The sequence below is a fragment of the Phymastichus coffea genome, unplaced genomic scaffold (genome assembly GCF_024137745.1).
Source record: "Phymastichus coffea isolate CEN01 unplaced genomic scaffold, Cenicafe_Pcof_1.1 PCOF00139, whole genome shotgun sequence".
NCBI classification, from domain to species: Eukaryota; Metazoa; Arthropoda; class Insecta; order Hymenoptera; family Eulophidae; genus Phymastichus; species Phymastichus coffea.
In genome coordinates, this window is record NW_026706950.1 from 410,594 (window position 1) to 426,112 (window position 15,519).

Sequence of the window (15,519 nt, forward strand, 5' to 3'; positions counted from 1 at the left end):
GCCAACGCCGCCGCCGTCGTCGCCGCCGCTGCTCCGACCGGACTTTCCACTAGGCCAGTTAGAAAGTAAGATTGATTCCGACACATCGAAGCGCGCGACCGTCGCCCTCGCCCGACGCCGAGCTTTCCTCGCGATTTCTAATGATGCCCGTTGTCGCCGGACGGAGCGCGACCATGACCACCGGCCCGCGTAATGTCGTCGAATTCGCTTTCTAGGTCGTAAAGTCCGGCGCAGCGGCTGCTTGCCGCCCGTGACGAACGGACTTTTGAGCCTGCTCTCGTTTATCGCGACGAGAGAGCCGCCGCTGCTTTCTATCGCGCGCTCGCCAAGGGACGGCACTACTAGGCCAGCCGAGTCGGGGACTCGGACGGGGCAATTTGTCCTGCAGACTTTTCGGCGAACGATTTGCATTGAATCGGCGCGGCCGTCCGGACAAAGGACGGCGTCGGTTCGGCGTCGGCTCGGCCGCAGCAGCGAGCCCTTGTCTTTCTCTCGTCTCTCGCTGGGATTACCGGTAATTGATCTTGTCAACCCTCGATGTAGGTCGTCGGTCGGGCGGAGAGAGGAAGCAGCGAGCAGGCCAGTCGCAAGGAGGAGCAGGTGAGCGGGCTCAGGTATTGTTGGCCGCCGGCGACAGCGGCGGCGACTGCTGCTCCTCGTGCAGGCTCTCGGGCGCGCTGCTGCTCGACCTCGAGCTCAGGTTGTCGCGGTCGCTGAAGTAGGACGAGTCGCCGTGGGCCTGGCCGGCCGCGCTCTGGCGCTTGTCCTCGAGCCTCAGCTGGTGCTTCTCGCTCCAGGCGGCGCGCTCCTCGGGACTGGCCGCGCCCAGCAGCCCGGGGAAGTAGGGCAGCGAGGCCTGGCCGCCGCGCGACGTGATCTTGCCCATGAAGCTGCGGATCTCCTCGAAGTAGGACTCGTCGGCGCGCGGCAGCTGGCCGTGGTACCTGGAGCGCACCTCGTCCAGTATCGTCGGCCCGTCGGCGTCGTGCTTCTTCAGGTGCCTGTCCAGGTTGGTCTGCTGCCCGAAGCAGCGCTCGCACAGCGGGCACTTGAACGGCTTCTCCTTGTTGTGGATGTTGCGCACGTGGCGCTGCAGGTTGCTCGAGATGCTGAAGCTGCGCTCGCAGTACTTGCACTTGTAGGGCTGCTCGCCGGTGTGGGTGCGCAGGTGGCGCGTCAGGTTGGCCGAGCGCGGGAACACCTTGCCGCAGAACTTGCACGAGTAGCGGTCCTTGGGCTTCAGGCCCGCGCCCACGGCTATCGAGTAGGCCGGCAGGCCCGGGCCGGTCGCCGGCTGCGGGCCCGCGCTCGCCGCCGCCGGCCGCTGCCGCGGCGCCGACTGGGCCTGCGCGCCCGCCTCGGACGCGCCGGCCTGCGGCTGCTGGCCCAGCTGGCCCAGCTGGCCACCCGGGCTGGGCGGCCTCAGCGCGCAGCTCGCGGCCGCGCTGCCGGCGGACGCGGCCGTCGCGGAGAACCGGCCGCCGGGCAGCGGCACCATCGTCGGCAGCGCGCGCACCTGGATCTTGGGCAGCTCGGCCGGCTGCGCGAGCTGCTGCTGCTGCTGCTGCTGCTGCTGCTGCTGCTGCTGCTGCTGCTGCTGCTGCTGCTGCTGCTGCTGTTGCTGCTGCTGCTGTTGTTGCTGCTGCTGCTGCTGGGACGAGCGGTACATAGCCTCGAGGACCAGCGGGTGCACCGCGTGGTGCTGGGGGAAGAGCACCGTGTGGTAGGGCAGGCCGGCGGCGCCGCGCTCGCCGCCCGGCTGCGGAGCCGCGCTGTTCTGGTTGAGCGCCTCGATCTCGTTCTGGTTCTCGTCGCGCAGGCTCTCCTTCTTGTGGTCGAGGCGCAGGTCCAGCGGCTCGCAGCTGGCGTCGTCGAGCGGCCGGCTGCCGGGGCCGCGGGTGCGCGCGGCCGGGCTCATCGAGCTGGAGCAGGGGCTGCCCGTGTGGCGCGTCAGGTCGTAGGGCAGCTCGGCCTCGGGCTCCGCGGCGCCAGGGCCGCCGCTCGTCGACGAGCTGGCAGCCTGCGCGGCCAAGCTCGAGCGCACGCTCACCGGGTAGATGCTCGCCTGCTTAGGGCTTATGTGGCCGGGCATCTTGCGCGGGCTCGAGTCCTTCTCTCGCATGGCTGGCGGGTACTTCGCTGCTGGGGACAGACTCCTCACGCCGAGGTACTCGTTCATCACACTGGCCGCCGGTTTTTCAGTACCGGCTGCTCGCTCGCTCGCTCGCTTAGCCTCCAAGGCTCCTTGGCTGCTGCTGCTACTTCTTGCCTTTTCTTCGGTGGCCTCGTGACCTACAACAAACGACGATAACCCAATGAGAAAAATCTTTCGTTAGCGCTTATAGATCGCCAAATCTACTTTCGCATTTATCATACTTTATATTTAAAAATTATCGATTGTCTCCGATCGCACAGCTCAAGTGCGATCGATCGCTCGTCGCTGAATCCATGACGATTCTTTGAAAATTGTGTCACTGACGTTACCAGCAATTCGGCGGGATGCAATGACCGAGTACGTTCGAAGCGTTAAATCTCCGTAAAGCCGCTTGTTCAATTTGTTTCAACACTTTCTTTTTGTGCAAAGACAAGCGACATCTAAAAATATAGAGTTGTCGAACTTCCGTAATTCGGTGTTCGGTGAGTGAAACAAGCGATACATCATTCTCGATGATGACGTGTATATATGAGCTCGCCTAGACAAATTTGGAGCGAAGGAACACGCATATACGTAAACACCTGTTGAATCGGGCCAATCGTTATTACGGAAACGTCGTCCTACGCACGCGTATCGTCGAAGCTCGTTTTTTCTTCTTTTTGTTCAGCAAGAGTTGAATATCAATTATTTAAGTGACACACGCTAATAAGGCTCTCGCCTCTCTTCCGTCTGTCTCACTCTCTCTCTCTCTCTCTCTCTCTCTCTCTCTCTCTCTCTTGAATGATGTTTCAATAGAGCGGATGAGAGGCGAGAGATGGCCATTCATAAAACATGCTTAATAATTAGCAGCTTATTTGTAAATAATGAAGCACGTATACGATCAATCAAAAAATATACTTCTTAATTAATTGCATTTATGACATACGGTAGATTTATTTCCATATGACTTTATATTTATTTTATGCAAATGTATGAGCACGGTAAAGCAGACGTATAAATGCAAAAACACAGGCACATAGCGCATAAATAAACGTAAGGCGCGCTCTTCTCCGCTTGGAGTGTAATCTTTCGCGGAAGTGTCGCGTGAGAAGCGCTCGCACGCGAACAAAATTAAAATTGGACACAGCCAAGACGGCCGCGACGGGCACGAGCGCGCGTTACGAAGCGCATCCGAGTCGCTGCGCGCGGCAGTAAGTAGGCGGCCTGTGCAGCTTTGCGCATTGATGTCTCCATACGCGCGCGAGCGAGACGAGCGCCGCTCGGGACTGAGCTTGCCGGAGGCCGGGCAAGGACGCGCGATTGCGAGGCGAGTTCCGCGAAGTATCGCCGATCGATGCTTGACGACGGTTAAATTTAATCGAGCGCTCCTTCCCGCGAGCCGCAGTACGACATTACGCACAGGCTAGAAATTGTGGGTCGGCGAAGGGCGCGCTCGTGTGCGTCCTTTCTAATTGCCCACGTGCCTCGGTGATCGTTTCTCGTCGGCGAGCCGCGATCGTTCGTCCGACGTGAATCGTTCCATTTTTTTCAGACCCCCGGCTCGTCGACCATCGGACGTTACGCGCGCGTCGCGCAGTGGCGTTTCGCCAACGAAACAATGGTCAAGGTGTCGCTCGACTCGGGCAACGGCTCGTTCGACACGCGGTTGGAGCACTTCTCGTTTGCTCAGGCTCCGCGTACAAGACGTGCCCACTAGCGCTGATCGATCGGCCGCGACGTAGCCCCGGTGTTTTCTTCGCGCGTCGATCGACGCGCTCCGCATCAAAGCTCGCGCGAACCGCGGCTCGCGTAAGCACGAGGATGCTCGTGCGCGACATCGTTATTCGTCGGAGTCGAGTGGCCGAGGCTGGAAGGCGCTGTTACGGCCGAGCATAAATTTCTCTTTCATCTGCGACTGGTCGCGTCCGAGAGGAGAGACGCCTCGCCTAACTGGAGCAGAGCAACGGTACTCTCTTCCAGCGGCCACTCCTGCACGCGCGTCTCTCTCTCTCTCTCTCTCTCTCTCTCTCTCTCGGTCTAGGCTTCTTCTGCTTCTGCTCCCTCGACACCGTGCGTTGCTCGCGCGCGCATCGGCTGCACTCGGTCGCAAATCAGCGCGTCCGATTGCGAGCCAGCCCGTTCTCGCGGTGCGACGGCGCGGCGGTTTGCCGTGGATTTACGATTTCTGACTGGATTCTTTTGATTCGCGGGCTTTTAATTACGCCTGCCCGACTGCCTCTGTCTGGCGGAACGCGAGGCGTGCAATCATACCGCTGGCAACCCGCATCGGAGATTTTCAGTCGCGAGTCGGATCTCCCACGGTGGTGCTGGCTTATGCAGACAGCTAGGATCGAGTTGCAATCGACCCCGTGCGACTCTCCGACAAATTTACGCAGATCTCTCGCTCACACGCCAAATAACAGTCGCTGGAGCAGCGCGGATAGCTGCCAAGCGTGGGAGAACTGCGTCGATACGTCTGTGCGCGGGCCGCGTTGGACTCGAAGAGTTCGAAGGTCTCGCGATCGCAGTCGGCGCGAAAGCGCACTTGTCCATTTTGAAAGCTCGATCGCGAATGGAGCCGCTGTAGTCCCCGCGCGTCGTTGCGCGAGCTGCTCGCGAAGCTTCCACGCGTCGCAAACCAGTACTTTACTGGTTCCAAGCTGCGAGAAATCCGAAAGTGGCTTTGATGCGCACTCGCCAATTTGCGCGAGCGAGCGAGCATCTCTGTGCGCACTTGAGGGTTACGTGATGAGTCGCCGAGAAATCCAGTTTTCGGAGCTCTAGAAAGCCGCTGCATCGCGCGCGCGTCCTTGTGCAGCGGCGGTGAGGCGGCAGCCTCGCCCTTCTCTTTGCCGCTCACCGCGCGTCCGATCGTCCGGCAGCCAACGGCTCTCGATTTCTTTCGCCGGCTTTTCTTCTCGCGGCTCTTCCGGAACCGCGCGCCCGAGATTGTGGCACCGAGCGCTATTCCTTGCGCGGACGCGTTGACTCAACGGCAGCCGACCGGTTTGTTTCGGTCGCGCGCGTAGCCCCAGCTAAATCTCGCATGCAACAAGGTCGTTGACGAGCGCCGAGTCGTAATGCTGTTCGTCGCGACGCTTCGACAACTAGCTGGAGATCCTTCCGAGAGTAGGCTCTCTCGCGACTCATCGTCATATCGGCACTCTGACGCATCAAACTCGATCTCCGTCGCTCGCGCCATTCTCAGCGATCAGTCCATCCTCGCGCACATCCTTTTTCGTTGAGCTGTACTTTTCTCATTGTCTGCTGCTAATGGCGCAGAAGAAGAGAAAAAAATTATCGTCCGCTTTTGTAGATCAGGTGCAGCTCGCGCGTGAATATGCGTCGTGACGCATCGACACAGAAAAGAAGAAAAAAAAAAACGAAAAAAAGAAAACGGACAAGAGCGACGATGAGAGCGCGCGTGTGCATTATTCTCGAACGAGATTCCGCATCTCCGCGAGATTATTACTTATGACGCGCTCCCCCTTCAATCTAGCCCATCTCTCACACGTATAAGGCTACAGGTCCTCCTGTCAGTATCCGCTCTCTCTCTCTCTCGGCCCACACGCGCCAATGCGAGAGCCGCCGTTCGCCTCGCTAATGCAAGCAGGGACGTTAAATATCTATTTCGTTGCGGCAAGCCGAGCGATAATAGAGCCGCCGAGCGTTTTCTCCTCTCTCTCTCTCTCTCTCTTACTCTCTCTCATGCGGGATCCCTCCTTTGCGACTCGTTTTCCCTCGCCGTTGCGCGCCGAAGACGTATCAATTGGTTTTATATAGATGCGCACGATGCTTCTTTAATTTTCCTAGCGCGCAAAGCGTCGAGGGACGATCGTTCATTAGTGTCAAGCTGAATTACAAGTGTTTGCGATATTCCCTGGCGTTAATCCGAGAAATACGATCCCCGTTTGGATTTTCATTTATCTCTCTTGGCACTTTGTCACGCGCGATTCGAGCGGTAAAGGAGACTTAGTCGGCGTGTTGCCATGTTGGAATAATAGCGTTGTTTCGCGACGACAGATAAAATAAAATCAATCGAGGAAGAGAGAGAGAGAGAGAGAGAGAGAGAGAGAGAGAAAGCGTCGATGCGCATTGACGAGCTTGCAGGCGAGAGCGCGATCGGAAAGAGGAAAACGATCCTGGGCTGGCGCGCGAACGCGTGAATCACGCCAACGACACTCGGCGAACGACTATAGCAGCGCGCGAGATAGACACTTTATACACGTAGACAATGCCGCGAACTGGCGCGAGACATGCGGCAGAATGCAATTTAAATACAAAGATCGAGGCTAGGTGAGATAAGATAGCCAAGCGCAAAAGCTCGCTATCTCGCGAGACACATCCTTCACCACGTGACTTATCTAATGCGCTCTCGTGGCCGTTGCAGCCGACTTCGTTTCTCCTGTCCGGCCGCACACTGGGTCGCGCGAACGCATTCGTCGCACGGACCGTTAACCACGCTTGTCGCCCCGAAATAAGAGATCGGGAGAGAAGACATGCGAAATCGCGACGATACGCCCGTTCGGCTTGTCGTCGCGGGCAAAGGTCGCGCAGCCAATATTTCTAATTAGCGAGAGGCGCTCTGTGTACAGCTGACGCTGGCTGGCCCTAAGAAGCACGGAAACAATGTAATGGCATTTGCGCGCACGAGACTACCTCGACGCGTCATTGTTCGGCCGGATACCTCAGCTGAACATCTGACTCAGGGTAACGTTTGAAAGTTACACGAGTGGAGCGCGAGGAGTGGAATCTCCGAAAGGCAAAGTGATGGATTACCTCACGGAAAGCATCATCCGCGACGAAGATGATGATGGTGATGATTAAGCCGCTCACGTGTTTTTTCAGTGGCGGTCGAGCACTGCCGCGCGCGTTTTAGACAACGTACTATAAGCTCGCGACGATGATGATGTGTTTTCGGCTGTGTTTGCTTTTGCTGCTCCCATCCTCACCTCGCTGCTGTTTTTGTTAGTCCAGCGCGCGTATCAGAACCAATGCCGAGGAGAACGGAACGAAACGAAAGTCCTAATGGCAATATTTGTAATTGACTTGTGAAATCTTCGATAAACAGCCGCGTCGCTGCGAGAAAGTTTCGCGATACAGTTTCCCGCCCGTGAGGAAACGATCAGAATTGGTCCGCGACGAGACGCTGCCGCGCCGCCGCACCGCCGCGCCGCCGCGCCGCGCTCTCTCGCAAAGAGAGCTTGCGTAATTGCCTCGGTAATGCCGATGAGACTGTCGACTACTGAAAGAGCTGCTGCCGACCCGCGCGCCCGCAGAGCTATTGGGCAACCCGGTCATTTGACTCTTCAGACTGACAAGCTAAAAAGCCAGTCCTGTTGACCCGATCCTTCGCTGCACACTCGCTGCTCCTCCGTCTCCCTTGTCCCGGATGCCTACCGTTTATCAATTGATTAATTCAACGATAGTTCAGTTTCACTACAGCAGAAGCAATAGTTCTGATAACCAGATGCGTACGACACATATCTCTAGCTTTGCTTGCCGAGTCGACGTATGTTAATTTTTCATTTTATTTTTTATTTTTCTTGTTACGGTCACACTTCACGACGATTATCTCGGCGATGAGCCAGGATTAGCGACCCGTCAGTTTTCGTTCTATGGAAGTTCGTCATACAGTTTATAAGCCGAACAAATTTGACTTTTTAAAAATTGACGCAACGAAGAAACGAGCCGATCGGAATAACAAATGTGGTCTGTAGAGTGCGATTGGAAACGAGACGCTGGCTCTTTCAATCACGGAAAAAGACGCGTCGCTAAGGCTTCCCACTCGCGAGATTCTGGATGAAAGAAAAGAAAAACAGACATAAACGTCGACGAGATTTCATTCGTGCAGCTGCAAATGACTCGTCGTCGCGGGGTCGCCAAGTGAATCTACACCTAAGCGCTCACGGTATTTCAGCTCTCTGTTTTGCGGTCGTGGCCATCAGCAGGTGAATCTGCAGTAGCTGCTGCTGCGACGATATTAAGAACGTTATCATCGCGCGTGCAGACGGAGACTCAACGCGGAAAAACTCATTTCTGAGTGTCGTGCGTGCCTCGACTTGTTAGTTTTGCAAGCGCTCATCGTCACAGGATGTACAATTGTAAAAATACTTATTTATCGAATCGAATCCAGCGCAGAAGCGAAGGTTGCAGCGCGGATCATTTGAAATTCAAACGATCGTTCTTTGAAAAATGATTGATAGAAATAAAGATTTTGGTAGGTAGCACAGTTGTTATGTAAAACACCGCCACGAAGCTGCAATGCTTTGATGCTCTCACACCTATCCGGTCGGTATTCGACTCTCGAGCCCAAACCAAGCGTTAGCTCTTGATTTAACCCAGTTTTGCGTTGAAGCGTCTTTCAAGGGATTATAACTGTCGCTATGAGAAGATCACAAAGGTGACAAGCGCGCGCTCTCGCCGCGACGGGAATGATCGGAATGGTCGGAATACCGATGGAAACGAATCGATTCCACCGTCGCGCATCAGATCGGATTTTTGACAAATGTGACACATCGCATTAAACAAGGCAATACAGTTTAACGCGTTATTTCTACACCGAAACATATCAATCGCTCTGCCGGTGCAGATCGGCTCGGCAAGCGTGCGTCGCAACCGGAGGGGAAGCCGGGAAACAGCTCCATTTTCAGGCGGCATAATAACGGAGAGCGGAAATCGAGCCTCGTCCTCGTGGAACGCAGCAGCTGCGGCGCGAGAGGAGAGTCAACTTGTCGGTCGCGTGGGGGTCCGTCCGGCGCGCAAGTGAAATCGAAGCTGCCCGCGCGAGATGGCATTATGCATGTGTGGCGATCCACGAGGCGGAACGCTTGAGCCAGTCGGCCGAGCGTGTGCATTACCGCCACCGATTTTCAAGAAATTCTCTGTCCACCGCCAAAGGATCCGCCCCGATTTGACTAGAATCCCGACAACGCCAACTCATGAAATATTCACGCGCTACTAAGCCGCGAGGGATCGCTGTCGCTCATTTTCGAGAGAGAGAGAGAGAGAGAGAGAGAGAAGCAATCGGCCGATCTTTCTTCATCTCGCCACTCCGCGAAAGTACACGCCTCGCGATCAATTCTCTTTTTTCTGGGAAGAATGACTGTCGCTCGAGTCGAGTCTCGTGAAATCGGCCGATTGTCCATCGCTCGCTCGGTCTGCTGCGCAGAATTGAGCTTTTAAACGTCCCGCACAAATCCATTATTTAAAGCGAATATAAAAGAATTCTCTTCCATTCCATAACAGCCACCTCTGCCTGCTGCTTCGCGAGCGCATGCGTCTCTGACCCATTTAAATTTTATAATTCGAGCGAAGGCGACGTTAACGCGCGCGCTGATCCAGTTGAATATTTCGAAGGACGCGCGCGGCGCTTCGATAAACCAGAACGACCAGCGTAAAAACTTTACGCTCCACACATACACATCCATTCGGGAGATTGGTCGAGGCTTTTCTTCCTTGGTTTGTCGAAAAAAGCATTTCAAGATTACGCACTCAAAGGATGGCAAAAACTACGATTGTCTTGATTTTTTTAAACTCGACGCGCGGGCGGCAAAAAATCGTCGAGTCATTACGAAAGTATAAGGTCGTCCCGGAGATCGTCTTCGTTGTTGATCGGTAAGACGCGAGGCAGATATTTCGGCCAGCGAAATCACTGGTGCGAGAACGCAAGGAAACGTACAGGGAACGAAACGTTTTGTTTTTTTTTTTTGCTTCTTCTCTCGTTGTCATCGGGGACTTGGAGCTGCGTGGCCGTCACGCACTCGACGACGGACTTTTTTTTCTTCGAATCTTCTGGTTTGGCCTCAAAAATCACATTGTCTTTTTTTCTTCTCCGCGAGTAACAGTTCTTTCGTATGAAATCAATCAACTTCAATTTGAGCGTAAGAGTGTCGGGCAAAACATTTACGGGTGATTTCTTTTTATTAACGATCCTACGTGGCCAATTGACTGGCGGCATACCCCTGATTATCCATTAAGTGGAACTCTCCAAAATATGTACTTATGGAAATGCAGCTGAGCCGTGTTGCTATATATCAGAGATGGGGCACTCGTCATTAATTCACGTCCGATGCAACACACGCAGCACCTCGTGTCCTTCTGGCATTATATGTAACCCCAATGCGAGCGCCGCGTGCCCTTCGCGCATCATATTGAATGTCGCGAGAAGATAGCCTTGATGCACATCTGCAGTGGGCAAAGCAGAGAGTAATTGGTGAAAGAGCCTTCACACGACACGTCCTCCAATTTACATTCCTGTCGAGCCGCGAGAAAGGCAATTTATTTGAGGAAAAAAGAGGCTAGCACGAACCGATCTCCTTGCAGTTGGTTCGTTCGGGGCAACAGTTACGTCAGCTCCTTTTTCTACCGCTGGGAGGCGCCGAAACACGCGTTATAAGTAAGTCGATCGATGTCTTTATTAAATAAAAGCGCAGGGAGAGAGAGAGAAAGAGAGAATTCGGCGGTGGGAGAGGACGAGAGGGCGAGAGGGAGGGAGGGGGAGCAGGGATAAAAAAACCGAAGCAGTGCGAATGTCCGCACGCGCGCGAGACTTTCTCTCTCGGGCTATAGCCGATCGATCATCAGCGCAATTGCGGCTGTGCGAGCGAGCGCACACGGATGCAGCTGCGCCCACTCTCTCGCCCGTGGAAATTTATCGCGAGTCGGCGAGCGAGCGCCCGGTGACTCTGCTGTCGCCTCGCGTGCTTTTCCAAATGTCTCAATTGAAATTAGACGCTCTTTGCGAAACTGGACTAGTCGGCGATCGAACGTAGTGAAACTACCGATGAAAGTGATAGTTTGTTGATCAATTAATTAGCCGGCCGATCTCGTTACCCGAGGCGGCGTATGCAGCGCCGAAAGAAAGCGGGCAAGGCGAAAAACAAGAGTGCCGCGCTGAAAAACAGCGGTGCAGCTGGAGGCGCGCGCGCGCGCGCACGACCGGTCAATCGGCGATTCTTACATCACGAATGTGGGCTACGACCTGAAAAATCTTCTTTCGGCCGCTACATCGATCGGCCGAGCCGTCGATCGCGATTTTTATTGCGCGTTATCGCCGCGATTGTTTCGCCCGCATGTAAATCGCGCACGGCTTTTGTTGCTCGCTTTTTCCAGTTGGCGCTGGCTTATCTGGCGGCGCGATCGCGGCGGCGCAGCTGCCGCGGCCGAGCGCGGTCGTAGGCGAGCCTGAATCGTGCTCTTTAGCCGGTAATTGGATCGAGAGCCGCGATAAATCAGCGCTCCTGGTCAATATGCAAGGTGAACGATTTCGCGTGCGTCGTGTAGTACGCTCCGAGCGCCGTTCGCGATAAGTGGCCAGCCGAGCGCCACTGACGTGCTTTTCATCTGATAATCGTATTTTGGGCCACCCCGCTAGCGATCACTTGATTGCGGCGTAACAGTAGCAAACGAAGCATCGGGCCGAGGCGCCCAAGTTCAGAAGTTCCAAGTACGACAAGTGCTAACCACGGCAAGGTGCATGAAAGCCGACCACATGAGAAGCGCCGACAAAATGACGTTTCGCCGTTGAGAAACGCGCGGCGCATAGACGTATCATCTCCGGAAAGTTGGTTTCGCGGTGTTACACGCGTTTCATTACCGTTTTGCGGCGAGCAGCCAACACAGCCACCGTCGTTTTTCGAGAGGGTCGCCGAGTTCGCGACATTGTTGCGAGCGCGGGAGTCTCTCACGATTGTCCGGCCGTATTCAAATATACCTCCAAGAGTGTGCAGTAGTCGTTGGGCAACCGCACGCGCATAAACGAAAGGAAGGAAAAGAACACAACAACCGAAAGAGAGAGGGAGGGAGAGAGAGAGAAGCCACACGGGCTTCATCAGGTTTTGAGGCTGCGACGATTGCGCGAATTGCCGACGCTCTCTCTGGCGCGAAACACCTTTGTCGTCGCCGTGGTCGTTGCCGCTTTTCACGCGCCACTTGGTCCCAAGCGTAAACGAGCTCGTCTCGCGGTGGATCTTTCATCAGAGCTTTCGGCCAACGATTTCTCAGTGGTCTCTCTTTTCCGGCTGTTTGCGATTGATAAGCAAATCGCAAGGCTCAGATCGCACCGCCGGAGCGGAAAATAGCTCGGGGTGCGAAAATAGCCTGTTGAAATGATACGCGGTGTAATTCAGCGGTGTATAGACACGAGGAGCCCGTAATAGGCGTGGGTGGCAGGCGCTATCCTGTGTCGTCGCGGACGGCTCGCGACTCTCGCGTGCTGCTGCTCCGGCGGGAGGCAAGTGAAATTTACGAAGGAGGAAACGAGGCCCGAACGAGCAGCGGCGATCCCTCGACGGGGGAGCGTGGGTGCGCGCGTGCACGCGCTCCACTCGCAGTGGCGACGCGCGGCATCCAGCTCTGCCTTCGAACGACGCTTCGCGCTCTTTTGCTCGCGCCGACGAGGGGCTCGCGCACTCCTACGTGGCGCAGCTCGCGTGGGCGCGCGTGCCAATGATTTAGCCGCGAGAGCGCAGATAAGACGGGCCGATGTGTTATCGGGCCACGAGGTAAAAGCCCATAATAAAGTAGCGCTGTTTACGAGGCACGAAACGAAATCGGCGGCGAAGGCGCGCGGGAACGCTCGCGGGGAAAGTACCGCGCGGGATCGTTGCCTGCATTTACCTTCTCTGTCATTCCACGACTGCTGGCGGAGCGAAGGTGAAGATCGCTCGTGGGAACCGGCGCCCAGCTGCACCGAGAAGGAGCGCTGGCGCGTCGCGCCTTCGGCGGCTCCTCCCTGCTGGCCTGCCTGCCCTCGGCCGCTCGCCGAGACACACTTTATTCGTCGCTATCCTCTTCTGTCACAGCCTTAACAGTCTCTAAGGTCGCGAGCACTGAGCCGGAGACGGAGAGTAGCACAACCGCTGGCTGGACGGGCGCGGGGCCGCGACGACGACCACGGCGAGGATCACTGAACACAACGAGCGCGCGGCGGTGCTGACGGAGGCGGCATGGCGGATGGCGCAGCTGAGCGGCGTCGGCAGCAGCAACGTGCCGGCGCGGAGCCCGAGTAAGAGTGAGTGAGCAATCAGCGGCGCGAGCGAGTATCCGCGGAGTCGGAGAGCAGCGCGCTCCTCGAGAAGCAGCGTAGTGGTAGACTGGTGCGGCGGCGGCGCGCGCGCGCGCGACGGAGGGGTACCGCCAACGAGCGAGAAAGAGCCAGAGCGATGGGCGGGGAGCGCTCGACGAGACTTCGGCGGCGATCCCTGCCGCGTGTCCGCGTGTGTGCCGGCGCTCGCTCGCTCGCTTTGTATCGCCACGGAGCGCTCGCTGCACGCCGGCACGCGACCAGCCGCCCCCCGCTCGCGCTCGGCGGCTCTCCCGAGCGCTCTCGCCTCCAGCGCCGCTGCACACGCGTGCTCGAGCCCTCCTCCGCCTCCTCCGCCTCCTCCGCCTCCTCCGCCGCCTCCCTGCGCCCCTCCCCCGCCGCCGCCGCCGCCGCCGCCGCCGCTTTCTGGCGCTCCGCGATCCTCGGCCGCGTCGCAAGCTGCGAGCTTCCGCGGCCGCTCGGCTCGCGTGCCTCGAGGAGCGCCGCAGCGGCGCCGAGGAAGCCGCGCCGTCCGCGCGCGGCAGGGAGTCACGTGGAGCGTGCGCGCGCGCGCTCTCCACTCCCACCTCGCTCGGGCGCAGCCGAGCGCGGTCCACGGGAGCGCGACCGACAGCGGCGCGGCCCCCACCAGCGCGCCCCACGCCCTACCGACGGCGCTCGACACCTCGGACCGCTATGCGCGGCCTGCCGGGCTTCACCGTTGTCCCGGCGCGCCGACCGGCCGCGGACCCGCTATTACGGTTTCGCCCTGCGCGCTCCCTTTCATCACCGCTGCCCCGCGGACCCCCGTCCCTCGCGCGCTCCGCCGCTTCCTGTCGCTCCGCTCTCTAATTAGAGGGCCTCGCTGCTTCTTTTCGGCGCTTTCCGGCCATTTTCGCAAAATCTTCGCCTGCCGACGCTCGCCCCGATTGCCTTTTTGCTGCGGAAAGTGGATGGGCAAGCGGGCGGATTCGCTTGATTTCGGCTTTTTTTCGAGTTCGCTAGAAGCGGCCGCGCCACCACGAGCTGTGCGATAAACACCTGTTGCTTTCATCTCGTTTTTTACTCGATTGGCTCCGTCATCCTCGAATCGAACTAAGTATTTTACAGATAAAATATTGTAATTAGGAAATGTTATTCCGACGAACTCCGCATTCGTGTATATAATTGATGACGACGCGTGGTACATAAGGTGGTTTATCGACATCTGAATGCATCGTGAAAAACCTCTTCCCTTTTTCAGTCATCTTATATTGTTTTCTAGCACAATGCACGTTTTCAAATTTAATTTCCGACAAGATAAGTCGGAGCAAAAATAAAATAGGAATAAAATCAGCCTCGACTGCTCGTTCTCGCGAGGATTTTTTTTATGCAACCTCGTTGTGTTCCAGGAGCTGGAGGACCAAGAAGCGTCGATCGCGATACCGCGGACGCTGCCTAGACACTTACACGAAGCGTCGGGCGGGCGTGCGGATCCGATCGGCGAGCGAGACAAAGCGGACGGTCGAGTAAATCGAGCAGCCGCCACGGCGGCGCGCTTGGCGGGGCCGTTCTGAAGCGGCTGTGGCTGCAGTGCGCCGGCTGAAACGCGAGCCGCGCGCAGGATTTCTTCCTCGGCCGGTTGCGCTGGCGCTGCAGTCGGGCCACGCTCGTCGATCGCTCGAGCCAAGGCTTTATCGGGGCATCCCGAGGGCTCTGCCGGCGTGAAATTAGCGCGAAGGCGCTCGCTCGACATCCGTACGCTCTCGCCCTGGCGCGTCGTTCTTCGACTGCTTTCTCGCTCCGCTCGTTCGGCGCGCCTCTGCGTTATAGCCCGACGTTCGTTAGTCGGCGCTCGGGCGATCCTGGAACGTTTCGATGTCGATCGATCAACGCCGACGTACGCTCGCAGAGCTGCGTGACGCTCACTGGCGACGGGTCCTTGTCACGCGTGCGCAGCTAGCCGAGTTGTTGACACACGCGCGACACATACATATATCGCATCCTCCGCGACGATTATTCGCGCGCGTAGGCGACGAGCTAATGATACGATGAGCGAGGCGAGCGTAGAGAATAGAATGCGCCCGCGACTCGCTCGCACGGGTCCCGCCTTTGATTCAAAAGGCGGTTGACAATGTATCGACCCTGAGCACCCATTATGACACTATTCTCAGTCGGATTCTCTTTCACTTTGTCGCCGTCGTTGCCGTCGTCGTCGTCGTCGTCTTCGTCGTCGTCGTCGTTCTCGTCGTAGTCGTCGTCGTTGTCGTCTGGCTTGCGCAATGTGTCCCATCGTATAATTTCATCGCGTTTTCGCTCGTCGATTGTCTACCTCAAAAAATCCCGGGAATGCACTGGCTCCGTGCGCCGTTGCTAAACA

The 15,519-nt window shown here is 57.1% G+C and overlaps 1 protein-coding gene across 1 annotated transcript; it reads right to left on the bottom strand.

The window, feature by feature from the left end:
- Nucleotides 1-562: 562 nt before the first annotated feature.
- On the bottom strand, nt 563-12,899 carry LOC131671948 (transcription factor hamlet-like). Its single transcript, XM_058948783.1, has 4 exons — nt 12,755-12,899; nt 1,659-2,292; nt 1,341-1,559; nt 563-1,307 (listed from the first exon to the last, which is right to left on the bottom strand). The coding sequence occupies exons 2-4, from the start codon at nt 2,177-2,179 to the stop codon at nt 611-613; spliced, it is 1,437 nt and encodes a 478-aa protein (XP_058804766.1). The 5' UTR covers nt 2,180-2,292; nt 12,755-12,899; the 3' UTR covers nt 563-610.
- Nucleotides 12,900-15,519: the final 2,620 nt, after the last annotated feature.

What these genes read in the sequence shown, in the direction of transcription:
- LOC131671948 (XM_058948783.1), bottom strand. Translation starts at nt 2,179, where the DNA reads ATGAACGAGTACCTCGGCGTGAGGAGTCTGTCCCCAGCAGCGAAGTAC. An exon ending in CTCGAGGCTATGTACCGCTC is followed by an intron (nt 1,560 to 1,658) that starts GTCCCAGCAGCA and finishes GCAGCAGCAGCA; the next exon opens with GCAGCAGCAGCTCGCGCAGC. An exon ending in GAGGCGGGCGCGCAGGCCCA is followed by an intron (nt 1,308 to 1,340) that starts GTCGGCGCCGCG and finishes GGCGGCGGCGAG; the next exon opens with CGCGGGCCCGCAGCCGGCGA.